Below are 17274 nucleotides of genomic sequence, written 5' to 3' on the forward strand. Positions count from 1 at the left end.
TAGAGATGAGAAAGCCTGAATAAAAATTCAGTTGCTTGGAACAAAAATAGAGGATGCATTTTAGGAACTGAGCTTCAGTAAACTCTACAGCTTAAAAAATGAACTTTCTCCTCCATAGTCATTCTGACATAACTCTAATTCCTATTAACTTTTTTCCTAGAATTCCTGCTTTTTAAATTCTGTGCTGTTTTAGCTCATGATTTTAGGATTGTTTTATGGTAACTTTGTAACCCTTACATAGTGAGATGCAGAAAACATCAATAAAATGTGATTTTTGTTTCTTTCCACTTGACCTACCTTAATGACAGGCCCAGTGATGTGTATATTTTGATCCTGACAGCTGTGGATCTGTGGACAGATGCATATTATCAATGCTTTTTAAAAAATACCTCATCTGTCTTGATTCCTGATGTTTGGTACATAGGTATAAGAAGCCAGAGAAAAGCAATGGTGCTCTGCTGGGAATGCATAAAGGACTGGTGTCTTTGCAAGGTTTCACATACTGGGGACTAACCACAAATTCTTTTCCTGCAAGTCACAAACAGATTTGTAATGAGTATCAGATGCCATGTGGTGGCTAAACTCCTGCGGCTTGCAAAAATAACTTCAGTAAGAAGTCTCTTCATAGCTTTGCAACATTGTTATCAATGTAAAATGTACATCTAAATTACAATTTAGTTGTGCAATACTAATTTTTTTCTAAACTGATGGCTGTGTTCCAAAGGGACTTTACAATCCTGCTGGCATTCAAGGTGAATATGCAGAAGCCAACCTTGGAGAAAGAATTTAAAGTCTTTAAAGTCTTTACTAAAAGATGAGTATTTCTAGTTAAAAATGTAACTACCTTTGTTCTGGTTTTGGTTTTATTTTATTTTATTTTTTAGCTACTGTTAACTGAAGAAAGCTAATGCTTGTGCATTCTACTTTAGATAACTTGGAGAATGGGGAGGGGCATGAACAGGTTATTCATGCGGTAGAACTGGTTCCAAGAAGATCTGATCTTCCTTACAGGTATGTGTTAAATATGTTTTTCTTAAAAGAAAAAAATCTTCACCCTGTAGCTGCCAACTTGATACTGTTACCTAATGCGTAGCTACTCAGTACTGGAAAACAAACTATTTATCGGGGTACTTTTGCAAATGTTTGGAAAGACAAACACAAAAACCTACACTTCCCTTTTTGCATAGTTTCTGATATTGTACTTTTCCTAATTATCTTGAAGTTACATAGTCCTGTCAAATAACAGGCAGAGTTAGCCTCCTGGTTTTGAAAATAGGTATTATGTTGGTTTTTATGGTATTTTTTACTGTGTTCTCCATGGCCTGTTGATTTCGATATTTTGTGTGTATTCTTAAATCAGACTCACAACAGATACATTAAAGGATAATTAAACATAAGTTGATTGAATATGGGTGAATATGATGACAATTCTAGTTTCTGGAATGCTTTTTTGTTGAGTTTTGAATTCAGGATTTTGTTGTCATTTGTTGATGATATTGTGCTTTTATGACTAGAGTGGAAGTCAGTCCTCCAGCTCAAGTGAATACTTTAAGCAGTATGTTGCCTTCAGCCACTGTGCCAGAATCCATGACAATTAGTAAGTACTTTCTTGATGTATCTAGATTGATGGAATTAACTTTGAAAGTCCTATAACTCTTCATTTCTACTTTTATTTCAGTAACATGTGTTTAGAGAGGCATACAGCACTTAATTTCTGACGTGCTCGTGAAATTAGAAATGACTGCTCTAAAATGATTTTTGAATTGGCAGATCACAGGTTATGGTTCATTGCAACTGGTATGGCATTAGCTTCTCTAAGCTAATGGAAGCTAATGTCATCCTTATACCAGATGTGGCTTGAATAGTTAAATGAACAATAATGATTTAATTTGATTAACATCTTTTAATCTCTGCAAGCTCTGAAAACACTAATGGTTGGTTCTGATGTGATCTTACATATTTTGCCCGCTTTCAGTAATGCCTAGTTGGAAAAATACCCAAACCAACCCAGAACTCTTTCTATGTACGCTCAGTCTGTGGTTTTGATGTGGAAATCTGCTCCAAATACAAATATAGGCTTTCATAAACAAAAACTTTAGTTAAGATTAAGGTGGAGGACAGTCATATTTTCAGTGGTGTGAAGAGTTGAGCTGGACAGGATAAAATAACCTTTGCGGTAGAAAGAGATTAGTAAAAGTACAGGCAGTTTGTTTACCCCATCTTTAACCTTTTTCTTCACATAAACTTGTAGAACAAAGTTTTGGTTCTTAAAGTGACTAGCTGTCTAAACATGTAAGCCAATATGGTTTTATTTTCCTCACTGTACAGAAAGTTTTGTAACTGAACTGGTGGATATGGCTTTGATCCTAAAGCTCTGGGATGTGTGTTTGTCTGTTCCTTTTTATAAATTTAAATATATACAGATTTTAAATTATGACATTTGGGAAGTTAGAAGTGATGCAGCCAAAATTCTTTTCTGAAATTGATTCATGAAATAATCAAAATGCACGATCCCTTAAGTTATTCTAATCTCATGTTCTAATGTCACATTCAAACAATATCTGTGTCAACATATGTTAAGGAAGGTAGACCATGCATTTTTGCTGGGTACTGTTTCAGGCTCTGGCATGGGTCTCCTGACTGAGCTTTACAAAGCTGAAAAATCCTTTCTTACAAAGTTCTTTACGAAGTGGGAAACTAGTTTGAGACTTTTAAGTGACATAATTGAAGGTGTAGATGGAGTTACTGTTGATAGTTACCCTGATACTTTGGTCACTGGATATTCTCTGCTCATGTTATTACTACGATATCCTTTCGTTCTTACATTTTTATTTTATTTTTTCAGTAACAGAATTTTAATGGAAAACTTTCTGATTTTATTGTTTCGTAGGTGTATTAGGTACCAGCAGGGGCCGCAATTGGTTTCCTTCAGTTGCTCAGTTAGTTCCTATGTGTAGTTAAGACAGCTGTACACTAGAAAGTAAATCTTGAGATTTTCAGTTCTTGATACTTAGCAATTTGTAAGTGAAACGAACCACAGGGTCAACAGAAGCATACATGCTGTCATTAGTTTCCTATTTCAGAGAAGGTTCTGGTGGAAGGAAGTGGGGAAGCATATCAAAACAATCTATAAAGCCAGTAGAACACTTAGTAAATAATCTAATTATCATTATAATAAAAATTCAGTTGACTATACATGTAAGTTAATACCTTTATCACAGCTGATCCCAGATACATTCAATAAAAATGCTTTTTTCAAGTTCATTGTTGCTGGTCGTAGATACTCCATACAGGAAGAATTCAGTGCTATGACAAAGCCAGACACTGAAGCTCTTTTTCTCTCTTGCAATTAGCAGAAGAATTATTAAATGGTGAGGCTTATAGCTTGGTTGCATAGCAACTAATTCTAACACATCAGACAAGAAAAATGGAATGCAGCAGTGCAGTGAGAAAAGCTCTGAGGTCTCCAGTGACTAGATTTTTGTGCTTCTTAATTCTGAAGACAAAGCCTGAAATGAATTTTTTTTAATCTATTCTTTTCCTGCTTCCTTTCCAATTTACTAGTATAGTACTAACCTTTTCTCGGTTCTTTTGATATGCAGGGTAGCAAATTATGTTATAAGAAGCTGTAATTTAAAATCTCTGCCATTTTGAATGATTTTCCTGAATTTGTCCCATGCATTTGTAAGGTATAGGTTAACTTAGCAGCAGGTACATCTCAAAAAAATACTAATACCACTCGAGAAATCCTAATCCATAGTGTTCCGCTGTGTATGTTAAGACATCATATGAAAACTTGCCCTATTTTACAGATCATTATGTCTTACAACCAATTTTATGAAGAGTTAAGTTTGTCAGAAGTTTTGTATTTATGCGCCTATTCCATTATGTCATTTTCCAGCTTTAAAAAAAATCGTATTTATCTTGTCGTACTTGAATCACAAACATCTTTATTTCTGCTCTAATTATCGTCATTGGAAGATTATGTTTTCAGCATTGTTTTACAACAGAAAAATCTGTCCTACCAGCACAAGTCTCCCCATTTTGTTTTTGCAGTGGAAAAAAAGGAAGTTCCAAAACTTTCATTTTATAAGGATGCTACTTGTGTCCTTCTTTACAAGGTTCTTTGATTATAGTGCTATTTTTAGTAAATAATTGGGAACTTAGTTTTTGCACTATAATTTTCTTCAGTTTTTAAAGTTGGGCTTAACCACAAAGGTTAGCAAAGGTTGTAGCATTGCACATTATTCTGTATTTTTTCATACATTCTTGAGAAAGCCCCTAGTTTTTCATGATCACTGAAGAACTTTACTGAATAATCAAACCTGCGTATTATATTTTTATCCTGGCTGTGTAAGTAAATAAGGTGTAAGTTTTTGTACTTTCTCTGTCCTCTAAATAGCTTCTGACCTGTTCTGTAACTTTGTTGCCACCGGTCACTGACAGGTACTAAATTATTATGACTTCTCTGAAAGCAGAGCTGTTGAAAGAGGATGTGTAAATTTCATCACTGAGAAGAAAGCTGCAGTTCATCTTACAGACTTTTTTTTTGTCAGGACCCTACTATAAAGTAGAAGGTCAACACTGTATTGTCGAATTTGTTTCCTATTAAAATTTGCCTTATTAATAGTGACATGACAGGATAATATTTACAAGATTTTGGAGCACTAAATAAAGCCTTAATAGCCAATGTTCATGCAGGCAGCTTAGGGAGCATGTCTTTAAAGGTCAGGCTTCTGATTTAAGATGTAACTAGTCTACTGGAAGTTTTATTTGTCTCTGAAAATATCTGTGTAAATTTGCACTCAGGAAAATAAAAAAAATCATTCCTGTAGACTGCTCCCAGCCCACCCTGATATTCTATCTGCAGGATTGCAGAGGAGTGCTGCATGACCTTGTGTACACTGAGAGATGATTTCACTTACAGCTCATTCTTCATAAGAGGTGATTGCAAATCATACGTATCCAATCTTTGGCTAAACAACAGAAGAGTTGTGAAACTTATGACTTTTCTGGAGGTTGCTGGGAAATTGACAGGTGTTTCTTAAAGCATGGCACTTTTTTATATATTTAATGCTCTGAATGTGACCTTATAAAAGCTTATAGAAGCTAGATTTTGCATGTAGTATGCAAGTGAATTAAAAAATGTTTTAGAGCAAATATTTGCTCTATTAGTAATTAGGCAGTACAGATTAATTTCAACAATGAAAGATAATTTTTGGCATTTTAAAAAGTGAAGTTTAATATGAAAAATTTAATTCTGTGATTTTTTTTTTTTTTATGTTATCTTTTTTCACTGAAAAGAAAGGCCTGGTTTGAAATTCTTGGTTTGCATATGGGAATCCTTTTTTATCTCTTAAGATTATAGAATTTGAAAGACTCCACTAGTCATCTTATTATATCTGTCTTTCTGAAACTCTGGTTATCACCTGAATTTTAGATATGTTGGTGTTCAGTGCTGATCCTTAATAATAGTAGTGTATCTCTTTCCATTAATGTTACTTTACCAAATGCAAATGACATATCAAGCACAAAGCAGGTCAGAAGTTGGAACATAAACTCTAACATCAAACAGTTTTCTGAAGTGGGTATACTTGGCCATCTACCCACTGTTTTATTTAAAAAAAAAAAAGGGGGGGGGGGGGGGGTTGAGGTTATGAAGTCCAGAAGTCAAAAAATGCCAAATATATGGTTGCTGCTACAACCCTGATTTTTTTTTTTTTTTTTTTTTTAATTTACTACTTTTTCTAACCCACATGATGAATGAGACATAAGTCTGCTGAAAAAATTAGGTTATGGCCATACACTGATCTCAGAGGGAAGCATAACACACAGACGAAAGCTTATGAACTGTAGATGTTCTGGCAGATTTGAAGTGAACCTGCCACAGCGTATGATACTGGATTTACTTTGTTTTCATTCAGCTGACTGTTCTGACATGCTGCTAAAATTTTTCAAGAAGCATAAGTGAGAGTAAGAAATTAAGATTTTTGAAAGTTTTGAATGTTATGCCTGAATTAAATAGGATGGTGTCCTTTTAGTTCTATTCAGTTACTTTCATCAAAAGATCATGAAGTTAAAAGTTTCTGATTTTTCTTTTTCTTGGTAACTTTCTATTTAATTAATTACACTAGTGAATGTTTGACTCCTTTATGTTTACGGTGGATGGAGAGGTTAAAGAAGTGTTGATGATAAACTATATAATTCTTGTGTTTGTTTTGAGTAATTGATAGAAAATATGACTCCTTAATACTCATCACTTCAAGAAGAAATAACATAGGTATAACAATGAAGCAATATTGCTGCTAGGGAAAGCACAGGCTGTACAAGCCTTCTTGGAACCCTGGGCTCTTAGCCCAGACTAGTTGTTTGTGTTGATGCTTTCTTCCACATCTCCGCTGCTATCCATAGTTGAACTAAATTAGCAAGAAATACTGAGTATGAAGTGTGTTTGCTTTTGTGGCCCTAAATTAAGCATTGATTTTTATCCTATATGTGATAATGAAATTTGGAGTTTCTGCTTTGCTGTGTGCCTACAGTATTGTCACGTCCATAACTCAGAAGAAATGAAGCAAATGGAAATAAAAAGCATTTTAACATCTTTTATTTCAAGAGGCTTTTTTCTTCTTTTATGCAAACCATGGTCTTTAACAGAATCTTGCTTTCATGCTCTGGTTGCTTACATGTGTGTTGGAGAGGGGAGTGAGGGAAGATGGGATTTCAGCCCTCATGCAAAAGATTCTGGGTGGAATAAGGGAAAGAAGATTAAGTTATTAGGCAAGTTAAGGTTACAATTTGAATAGGCTGGTAAAATTGGAAAAATGGAGACAATTTATAATAGCTTCACTGTTTAAATGTTAATAAATCAGTACACATTTAAACAGAGTATGCATACAGGCAGTTATTGTAGAGTAGTCACCCCAGCATAAGTGCAGAGCCAGCACTACAATAACTTGTCTGAGTAGCAATGGCTTTAATTTATTCAGAGTCAGAGAAATAATAGCAACTAACTCAGATTGTGCATTATCATATTTTAATGACACTCTTGAAATATTTAAAATGCCATTGGCTCAATGCTTTCTTGAGGGGGATTATGAATTCAACTTTCTAGTTAAAGATCTTTATTTTGTTACAGAGTGCTACTGTACTGAAAGCTTGCTATGGATATATTTTGCTTGTGTTGTACACTTGTACAAGGCTTGAACACTTATTGGATTATTCTATTTTCCTCATCCTTAGAACACAATTTTTTTTTTCACAGATAGCCTGATGAATTGTGGTCCATTTTCATAACACTACGTATTATTTTTTTCAGGACTGTTACAACCCACCAATTTTCCACTGCCAAAAAACCCCGACAAACCACAAAATAACCCAAACAAAAAACCCTCAAAACCCCCAACCCTTCCAATCTACCCTCAAAGTAGCAATGTCTCATCATGACTGAAAGAATACTAATAATGTTTTGAGTTTCATGATCATCAAGTTTGATATTTTATAGCTAAATAAAATACTTAAATCTGAGAATGTAGGATTTGGTGTTTTTTTGGCCCATGCCGTTCCCCCCCCCCCAATCAATGCTAGTCAATAGAAGCTATGATAGACCATCTTTTGAAAAATAGTCATGAACATAATGGAGCACAGCATATTTTGTCATACATAATCTTTCCATTCTAAGTTTTTCTACAATTGCTATGTAAATTGCAGTGGTTACCTGGTCACTTCAATGAAATATGAACTTTACTCTTGCCAAAAAGGGTATTCTGCCTTTTATATTGCATCTTGTTGACTAAAAAGGTGGTCTGTTCTGCCCTGACTGCTTTCTGCTATGTGCCTTGTGCCAGCAACAGTATTAAACTCATCAGGAAGATCACTTGGCAGCTGCTTGTCTGAAAAGTAGCCCAACAGAAAAAAAAAAAACCCAAACCCAATTTTGAGCTGGATCCGTTACTGCTAGGACACTGTGTGTATAAACACCAGTGCCAGAATGCCAGAACAAGGGAGGTGGTAACAATGATGGGTAAGGCAAGCTGGACTGTCCTTTTTGCTGAAAGCACAGTCTTAGGAAAACTGATTAAAGTAGCCATGTAATCATAGCTTTGGTTTTGAATGCGAGTAATATTATCAAGGGAGAAAGCAGAAGTTTCCAGATTTTTTTGTTTGTTTGTTTGTTTTTAATGCGTGTTAGTATTTAATACCCACAAATTTCAATGTTGGCTTTTCTACAAGGTTTTGGAAATCTTTTTTTTTTTTGAAAGTTGTATAGAGAACTCACGTAAAGATGCTAAGTTACTGCAGAAAAATAATTATTCTTTCTGTGCTGAGTTATTGGAGTGCAAAATCCCTCTAATGACCTACTGAAATGTTTCTTGCTAATGTCAATTAGTTCTCAAGCTGTAATGTGGAATGGATAGGAAAATAATTGTCTACTTTCTCCATGGCCAAAGAAGCAGAAATGCTTTGGACAAAATCTAGCATGAAGGAATTGGATTGACTGATTTCAAGTGATATGAGAACCTTGCTGAATCCTGCAAGGGGGGATTTACCAGCAGATTACCAATGCCAGACTGGAATTGTGGTGACTGCACTGACTGATACATTTGATTGACATAGTAAAAACTTTCACATTTTGTCCACTACTAGAATTTGGCAGACTTAGTCTGGTCTGCAGGAAAATGTTAAGTTTTTTTTAGAACTGGCAAAAATTTCTGTAACTATAGAAGATATTAAGAAAGATATGGGTAAATCAGTGAACTGAATGTAAAGGGAAAAAAAGTTATCCAATGGCTTTGCTTACTTGAAGAAATTAAGTAATATCAGTTCTGTTACTATGGTTTCAGTAAAAGCACAAAAAATTTGCTGACATCTGCTTTGAATACTTGCGGAACACAATTGGCTGGTTTATTATATATAAACATAGGAGCATTTCATTTAACTGTTGGAAGGGATGTTTTAATGTTGTGTCCCTGCAGAAGCTCTCATAAAATTATTGATTAAGGTACGTGAAATTGTTAATGAAATTTAAAAAAAAAATCTAGTTTAGGACATGTATCCATCCTGATGTTTGCTAGAAGCTATTCAAATCTTTGAAGACTTGTTGTATTTTATGTATTCATGCAACATCTGGAAGTCAGAATCTTTTTTAGATTAGATTATTAAGTCCTAATATTTTTCTGTAAATTTATAGTAAATAGTAATAGTACAGCTGTACAGTTATATGGTAAAACCTTCATAGTAGCAGAAGGACTCCAGGTGAGGCAGCACCTTGAGCTGACACTTTACTGTATGGTATTTGGCTACTCTGGTATCACTGTTAAACCTAAAGAAGTCTTTAAAAATTCTAAAATTCTGTAATAATTTTCTTTAAAAATTTTTATTCTTGATGTAATGACAAAAGTATTTTTTTAAGGTGTTTATAGGAAATAAAAAGGTTTTTATAGGAAATTACAAGATTCAGAGATCCCATCATCTTTGAGACTAGGCTTGAGAAGAAATGCCATGAAGAATCAATGATGTTATCTCTGCTCTGGTCTCACTGTTATATTTCCTGTGTCAGAATTTATAGCAAGGAAAACAAGCAATTTGAAGAAGTTAAACAAGTAACAGTGTATCTCTTTAATATGCATGTAGTGAAAAGGTGCGTTGTCCCATACATCTGCCATTAAAACAAAACAGCTGCAGACACAGGCAAACTTGTAAACATTTGTATTAAAGCCAGATGCAGACTAATTTGATTTGATCAATACTTCTGATACTGTGTTAAATAATACTATTTTTCAAAGATTGCTCAAATTAGTGATGAGATTAAGAGTATTTTTATGTGCTTTGCTGAGTAGCAAATGATGTTGGAATCATCTTAAGCATGTTGCTGAATTAGTGCCACTATGTACATGACTTTTGGATCTGAAATGAGCAAAAACACATGCAGAAATTTATCTGGTTTTGTCCCTTCTCTTTAGATGAGCTTCGTCAAGCTATCGTGGCCATGATGAACAGAAAGGATGAACTGGAAGAACAGAACAGGTAGTTTTCTTTTTCTAGTCAAGAGGCACTATAATTTAAAAAAAATCTGTTCTCTAATACAAACTGTCCTTTGTGTAAAGCTATGCATAATCTTCGTGTAATCTTTTTGATGTATATATTACTCTTCTGTGAAAGGTAAGCTTACTACTTCAATATTCAACTGTTGATACTGAAGAGTAATGTTTGCAGGTCAACTCCTTCCTTTGAATTTGAATCACATATAGCTCTTTGTATCTCAGGAGCTTTTGCCAGTTTTAGTTTTTTCAAAACGAAAAGTTATAGCCAAAAGATTAAGATCTTTTAAGATAGCTTTCCAAATGAATAAAAGTTTGTCCTTATACAAATATTCAGAAAATCTCCTTTTTTCCCCTTCTGGTGCAGAAGTGATGTAGGATGGTTAACAATGTTACTCTGAAGGTGGCTGTCATTTGTGAGTGTCTTTATGTTCACTTGGGGCAAAACGAGGATGTAAAAATGATAAGTTGCTTATTTAAAATGCTATGAAACCTACTTTGTATTTATTTAGTCTATTGGAACATATCATTAGATGAATTAAAATACAAATGTATTCAAGACATACTGTTGTTTTGCTGTAGTAGGGCTGTCTTGGTAATTTACATTTTTCTATAGATGTGATTGTTTTTTGGGTTTTTTTTTGATGTTGAGACTACCAATTGATCCAATTTTCCTGCCTCTTATCCTCTGCACTCCCATAATTGCAAGTTATTTCCCCATTCAGCTTTGTGTTTTTTGGCAGAAGGACCAGGATGCTTTGCATTTTACCATTATGCATCATGCTGACCTTTGCTATCTCATCAAAGATTTTACACAGAGGTCTATGGCAGTGCTCTCAGTAGAGACAAGACCCCTACCTGTCTCCTGCTCTTGCTAGTAAATATATTGCTTATAGATTATTCCTGAGATATATGGACTTGTATTGAAGCACTGAGACCAGATTATAAGCTGTTTTCTATTATAAATTCTTTGTGCATGGTGGTAGAGTAGATAGGATAATAGGTTCTGCTTTGGGTATGCTGATGAGATTGTAGTACAAATTAATAGTAAGCACTTACAACTGTTTTGATTGGGTCTTTTTTCCTCGTAGCTTTTCATATCTTTGTATAATCAAATCAGGTGAATTTATTACATTGAATAATGAAATTTTGGGATGACATTAATGGTATCATTCAGGCAACCTACTCTGTGATTCGTAGAATATCCTCTAATTACTAGGTAGTGTTTGCAGTGTTCTAACAGAGGCTGCTGCCTTCTTCCAGATCTCTCAGAAATCTGCTTGATGGAGAGATGGAGCATTCTGCAGTGCTAAGGCAGGAAGTGGACAACTGGAGAAGGAAAGTAGCAGAACAGGAAGAGCGACATGCCACAAAAGTTCAAGCCTTGGCACGGTAAGAAGCGCTGAAAGTGTCATAAAAAGTAACAGCAGTGGAACAAGGGAATAAAAGATGCTGCATACAAGCAAAAATAATTTTCAAGTAGTTTAGTTTTCAGAACATAAGTGATTTAGGATTAAAAATCCCATGGACTTTAGTTGAATTTAAGCTGAAAAAAACTTTGGAAGGTTTTCTGACAAATTCAGTGGCTTTGTGGTTTTTGTTTTAAGTGTTAACAGTGAGAGTGTAAAATATTAGTAAAACCACTGTTACAGCTCCAGAGGAAAGAATATTAGTGAGCTGAACTTAGGACAACATCAAGTTTAATTTTAAGAAGTAATTAAGAAGTAATTAGACTAATATTAAGAAACATAAGCCATTGAAAATAGCGACAGTTAGATAATGAGACTAGATACAAAAGAATACATGTATGTGTAAGGTAAATGTTAGAAGACTTTTCTCTCTTCATATGTCTGTTTTGTCCAGTTGTAACGCTCCCCCCCCTTTTTTTTTTTTTTTTTTTTTTTAATTAATTTTTATTTTACTTTATATTTGGGAGATTTTTGGTATAGCTGTCTGCCCAATCTGGAACAAATCACAGTATCAAGGTCCTGGTTTTTTCCTTCTATTGGGTATATCACATTCTTAATGTTGTTAAAGTACCTAGCACTGGCTGCAAACAGTATTTTCCAAACCTCAAATCTGATAAGGGGGCAGGGAGGGGAACAGAAACACCACGTCAATGTTTATTGTGAACAGACTGATGTTGCTGTCCTAGAATAATGAAATGCTCATTCCAGTAGTGGAAATGGCTGCTTTGGTACGTGTGTAAAACAGTTTTTTTCAGAAATACACAAGCTAGATTGTTGGGATTCTAGCTCTGGGATCTGGAGCCAGTGAGGACTTGTTTTGGACACTATTTCATTTTAATATTACTGGAAGTAGTATTTCCTCTGGTAGATGTCTTGTATGGTTCCACACTGAGATTAGTATGGGGACCCCTCTCCTCCCAGCAAGTTCTTACTTCAGTCAGTAGAAATTGTGCTGAGTGGTCCTAGTGTCAGCTGAGTAGGAATATTTGTGTCTTTATTTATTGCTTTCAGTTTTAAAGAATATTTCAGTGTCAGCTGATGCTGACACAGATACCCTTCCATATGTACCCTCATGTATGTAAGCAGTAAAGAATGGATTATCCATCCTCTTCAGTGACATTTCCATCCAATCTGTCTTCCTTCTATCTGATTATTTAAGCATGACTTTGCTTTCCTTGGGCTGATGTTTTTATCTTGTCCTGTTGTCAGGTTGTCATGGCTGACCATTTTATCAACCACTGTATCATAAGCAACAGTTGTTGCCAAACACTATCAACAGTACCAATTTCTGAAGTGGTACAACTGCTTCCCTCTAGCTCCAGGAAGGTCGGCTAGAACAGGTTGCCTAGGACCATTTCCAGTCAGGTTTTGAATACCTACACAGATGGAGACTCCACAACCTCTCTGGGCAATGTTGGCAGTGACCCATTGGCAATGCTCTTTCAAATGAAGTTCAAGATGCTGTTGGCTTTCTTTGCCGCGAAGGGTTCATTGCTTGCTCGTGGTCAGCTTATTGTCCACCAGGACTCCCAGACCCTTCTCCATAGAGCTATTTTCCAGGCCCCAGCATGTATGGGTGCCTGGGGCTGTTCCTCCCCAGATGCAGGACTTTCCATTTCCCCTTGTTGAACTTCAAGGGATTCATCTGAGTCCAATTCTCCAGCCTGTCCAGGTCTCTCTGAATGGCACCACAACCATCCGGTGTATCAGCGGCTCCCCAGTTTTGTATTGTCTGTGAACTTGCTGAGGGCGCACTCTGTCCCAGCATCCAGGTCATTAATGAAGGTGTTAAACAACTTTGGCCCCAGTAGTGACTTGCCTCCAGCTTGACTTTGTGCCACAGCTATGCTGAAAAAAAAGAATTTTAACCCTCCCCTTGTCTAAATGTGATGTAGCTTAAGAAGGACTTTTGAAGGTAAATACTGCTGTAATAGTATGATTTTCTTCTTAAAATTCTAAATAAGCTCTAGAGTAACCTGTGATGCCTAAGATCTAGGGGATGATTCACATGTATAGTAAACAACAAACCTATCCCAAATGTTAAATAAGATTAGTAATCTGTGCTTTATCAGAGAGAAGTGTTTGTTTTCTGCATGCACAGGCAGAGTGCTTAGTGTCAATCGTGAAGTACCACAGCTGAGATTCCTATAAGCTTTTTATTGCATAGCAGAGCTAGTATCTGAAAATGATAAATATAAAGCTTTCTTTAAAAAAAAACAAACCAGTATTTAGAACATTACTAATTCTGCTTTTGATGACACATCAAAGCGAACTGCTCGCTTTGAAGGAGGGACAGATATGCATAAGTGGGTTTGACGTTCATGTGATGTAGGGCAATTGAGACAATGCAAATACTTTATCATTAATATTCACGTTTCAGGTTATGGGAATTGTATAATCATATTTCTTTGACTCACTTCCCCCACAGTTTTAGAATTTGCAGTGACATATGCATGAATCAGATATTTGTCATGCACATACCTTTTAAAGAATAGCTAAGGAGCCTTTATAACAAGATCTGAAGAGATGTTCACTTAGACTGACTTACTATTTTTAAACAAGTTTATTTAATTTCTCTTATTGCTACAGAGACTGGGTATGTTGTGTTGATTGTTCTTCTGAAAGTCAGCTTACCTTGTCACATGATAAAAACAGTGTTGGGAGCTGCTTAGGTACAACAAATTCTTATATCACTGGTTATTTTGGACTTTGCATGCATTTCTTTAATGATTCATTGCAACTAATTTTCTAGCACATAAGAAACATTGCTTATAGTTATTTTGTAATATAGGTTTTTCTTCTCAATTGTTTTGTTGGTTCACTTTGTACACTGTAGGTGACGCTGCTCCAATAGTAAGAGTAGTAAAATTTTTTTAATAAATAATATTTTAAACCAGGAATTTGGGCAAGCTGAATAATTTGAAGAATTTGAAGTAACAAAAATTTTGGAAATATTTTGCAAGTGCTGCATAATATACTAGGTGAGTGAGAGGAAACTAAGTTTCAGATATTTTGTAATAGTGAAATCTCACTGTTTATCTTGAAAACAATTGATCACATGACTAGAGTAAAAAAATTTCCTCAACTGTAATATTCTGAACATCTTAAGGCAAGGAAAATAATTCAGTAACAGTCTGACTATTGTAATTTGATGAACAAATGTGCTTCAGATTATGAGAGTTGATATTTATGTGTGTGTCCAAAGCTCTTGCGAAGAATTTGATGTAAATATCTTCCTGAAGGCTTTGAAAACAGAAATTTTAGTGACACGTCAGTCAGTGTTGAAATGATTACTTCTGGATATCTGCAAAATTGATTTATTCAGCTGGTCTCCTAGACTCTCTGAAAAGTCTCTGATCTCCTAGACAAAATGCTAGCTTACTTAGAGAAGTTTTCCTGAGTTTCCTAAGTTGTCTTTGAAAAATGGAAAAATTCTTAGATCATTTTAATTTCAAGTAGTAGTAATCTCATTCTTCCATGGGAAGTATTTGAATAGCTCTTTCATAACAGTTACGATATTGTTTCAAAAGGAGCAGGCTCAGCATTCAACCTATCTACTAGCCTTCCAATAGAATAGACTAAATAGACTCTCTAGTATAATTTTGTAAGCTGTTTTTTTGTTGTGGGTTTTGTTTTTTTTTTTTTCCCCTTGTCAAATTGCATAGACATATCATGCCAGCGGCTTCTTGGCAATGCTGAAGTTTTTTAATTGAGATTCTTTTTTCTGTATGGAATACTATTACATCTCTTTGCGGGGCAAAGAAATTTATTGAAGTTGACTGTGAAATTGGATAATCTCAGACTGCATATTCTTAGACTATATTCAGAAATGTTGGATGAAAGCATTTTACAAAGGACAGGCTTTGTATCAAGAAAAGTAGTTAGAAGGAGAAGATGATAATGCACTGTGTAGGGAAAGGGGGGTGAGAATTTGACTATACTTTATCTTACACTTCTATGTACCTTCTGTTTACTGTACATTCTGTAACCTAATCTGCATCCTCTTATCTAGTGTCTGTATTATTTAAGCCACACTGCTTTTGGATTTGGCATTTTATATTAATCTGTTTTACAGCACTTCATTCAGAGCCATAGCGCTTCAGTGATGGGTGAAATGGTGTGTTGTGCATCTTGAAATGATTGCATCACTTACCTTAACCAGCCTCTTAGAGGAAAAAAACATCTCTTGTCCCTGCTTGTGAAAACTACTTTGAATATTCCTATATTCAATGATTGTTTTTCCTGCTTAGTTGGTGACATGTCACAAGTTACAAAAACATTTTATAAAAAGAGATGTGTTATTTTGTAAGATTAACAACTTCCTCATACTTCTTCTCCACAAAGCCATTTTTTGCTTTTTCAGATGTGTTATCAATGCTAAGATAGAGCCCTTTCATAATTTAGGTTTGAACATAGTCTATGTTATGAAGCTATCATGAGAATAGTTTTCAGTTTATCATGCATATAGTGTTTGCCTTTCATCACTAGCAGTTAAGTTTATCACATTATTCCTAGTTACAGTTTTTTCCAGAGATTGGTTTTATACTGTAATCTCATTATATTGTATATAGTTCAACTTCCACTTCTATGAGTAGTAGTTCTCATTTTTCTTATTTCATTTAGGGTATATATGATTACAATTAATTGTGATCTTGTGCCTCCTAGTAGTAGGATCATAGGATAATTCAGGTTGGAAGGCATCTCTGGAAGTTATCTAGCCCAACCTCTCTATATAGATTCTACATATTCTTGCAGTACACTGTTTATTTCAATTCATTCTCAAGATTCATGCAATTTTTTTATTATTTGAAGATTTGGTACCTTTGTAGTGTTTTAGAAAACACTAAGTTTTTATCAAGACACAGACGTGTTGGATTTTTGTTGTTGGGTTTTGGGCGTTTTTTGGTTTGTTTTGGGTTTTTTTGTTTTGTAAGCCTGAATTTAGAAATAAGACGCGTTTTAGGAGTAAGCTCCACAGAAAGCAGTTGTTAGTATCTGATGTTTGTGACAGAAACTTAATTACAGTATTCTTCAGGCCACTATAGTTGAGATACATGAGAAACTACTCTTTTTCAAATTCTTTTCTTACCGTGCTCATTTTACAGAAGCCCTAGAGGAATTTTTGTGTGGTTTTTCAAGAAGCAGTTGTGTGGCTTTGTTTTGGGGTTTTTTTTTTTGGTGGGTTATTTTTGGTGGTTTTTTTTGTTTGTTTTTTTTCTTTAAGGTATAGGAAAGTAAGTCCTATAAGGCATGTTCCTCTGCAACAAAAATCATAACTTAAAGATGTATTGTTCTTTAACCTTTCAACAAAATTTTTGGAAGTCAGCTTTTATAAAACACTTTCTTACTGGTATTCATTTCTATTAAGAGCCAGAAATCTTATGAAAAACATAAGATGCATCTAATTTGACTTGCATAGTAGACCTTAACTGTGCTTGGTGTATGTATACATGCTTCAGTAAGGATAACTATGTGTCACAGAAACTTTGTGGACATTACTGGAAAATAACCAACCTCCTTCAACTCCCCTTGTCGTGTCGTCCCGTCCCCGCCCCGATAGTTTTTAAAAGGGCGAGATCCAAGGATACAGGAGAAGGCCCAGCAGGGGGACTGATCCACTGCTGTGTGTCATATGAATAGCATCTCTCTTTGCACTGTCCTCCCTTTGATGTGAGAACATGCTGCTTGTTATCCTGTTACATTCATCCTCTTGATATGAGGGTCCTTAGGGAACAGTTGCTACTTTTCCTGGCATGAATTAACTTGAT

The 17274-nt window shown here is 35.0% G+C and overlaps 1 protein-coding gene across 9 annotated transcripts in view; it reads left to right on the forward strand.

The window, feature by feature from the left end:
• SNX29 (sorting nexin 29) overlaps positions 1-17274 on the forward strand; it is a 116989-nt gene that overhangs the window by 26231 nt on the left and 73484 nt on the right. For all 9 annotated transcript variants that reach the window (XR_005931398.1, XR_005931399.1, XM_041120108.1 and 6 more), the window contains exons 10-13: positions 930-1011; positions 1515-1597; positions 9960-10023; positions 11301-11429. Coding sequence is in view for 7 of the 9 variants with exons in the window: in XM_041120108.1 (XP_040976042.1) it covers positions 930-1011; positions 1515-1597; positions 9960-10023; positions 11301-11429 (358 nt within the window). In the remaining 2 variants the exon portion in view is untranslated. The remainder of the gene's footprint in view (positions 1-929; positions 1012-1514; positions 1598-9959; positions 10024-11300; positions 11430-17274) is intronic.

Source organism: Aquila chrysaetos, chromosome 25 (assembly GCF_900496995.4).
Source record: "Aquila chrysaetos chrysaetos chromosome 25, bAquChr1.4, whole genome shotgun sequence".
Classification (NCBI taxonomy): domain Eukaryota; kingdom Metazoa; phylum Chordata; class Aves; order Accipitriformes; family Accipitridae; genus Aquila; species Aquila chrysaetos.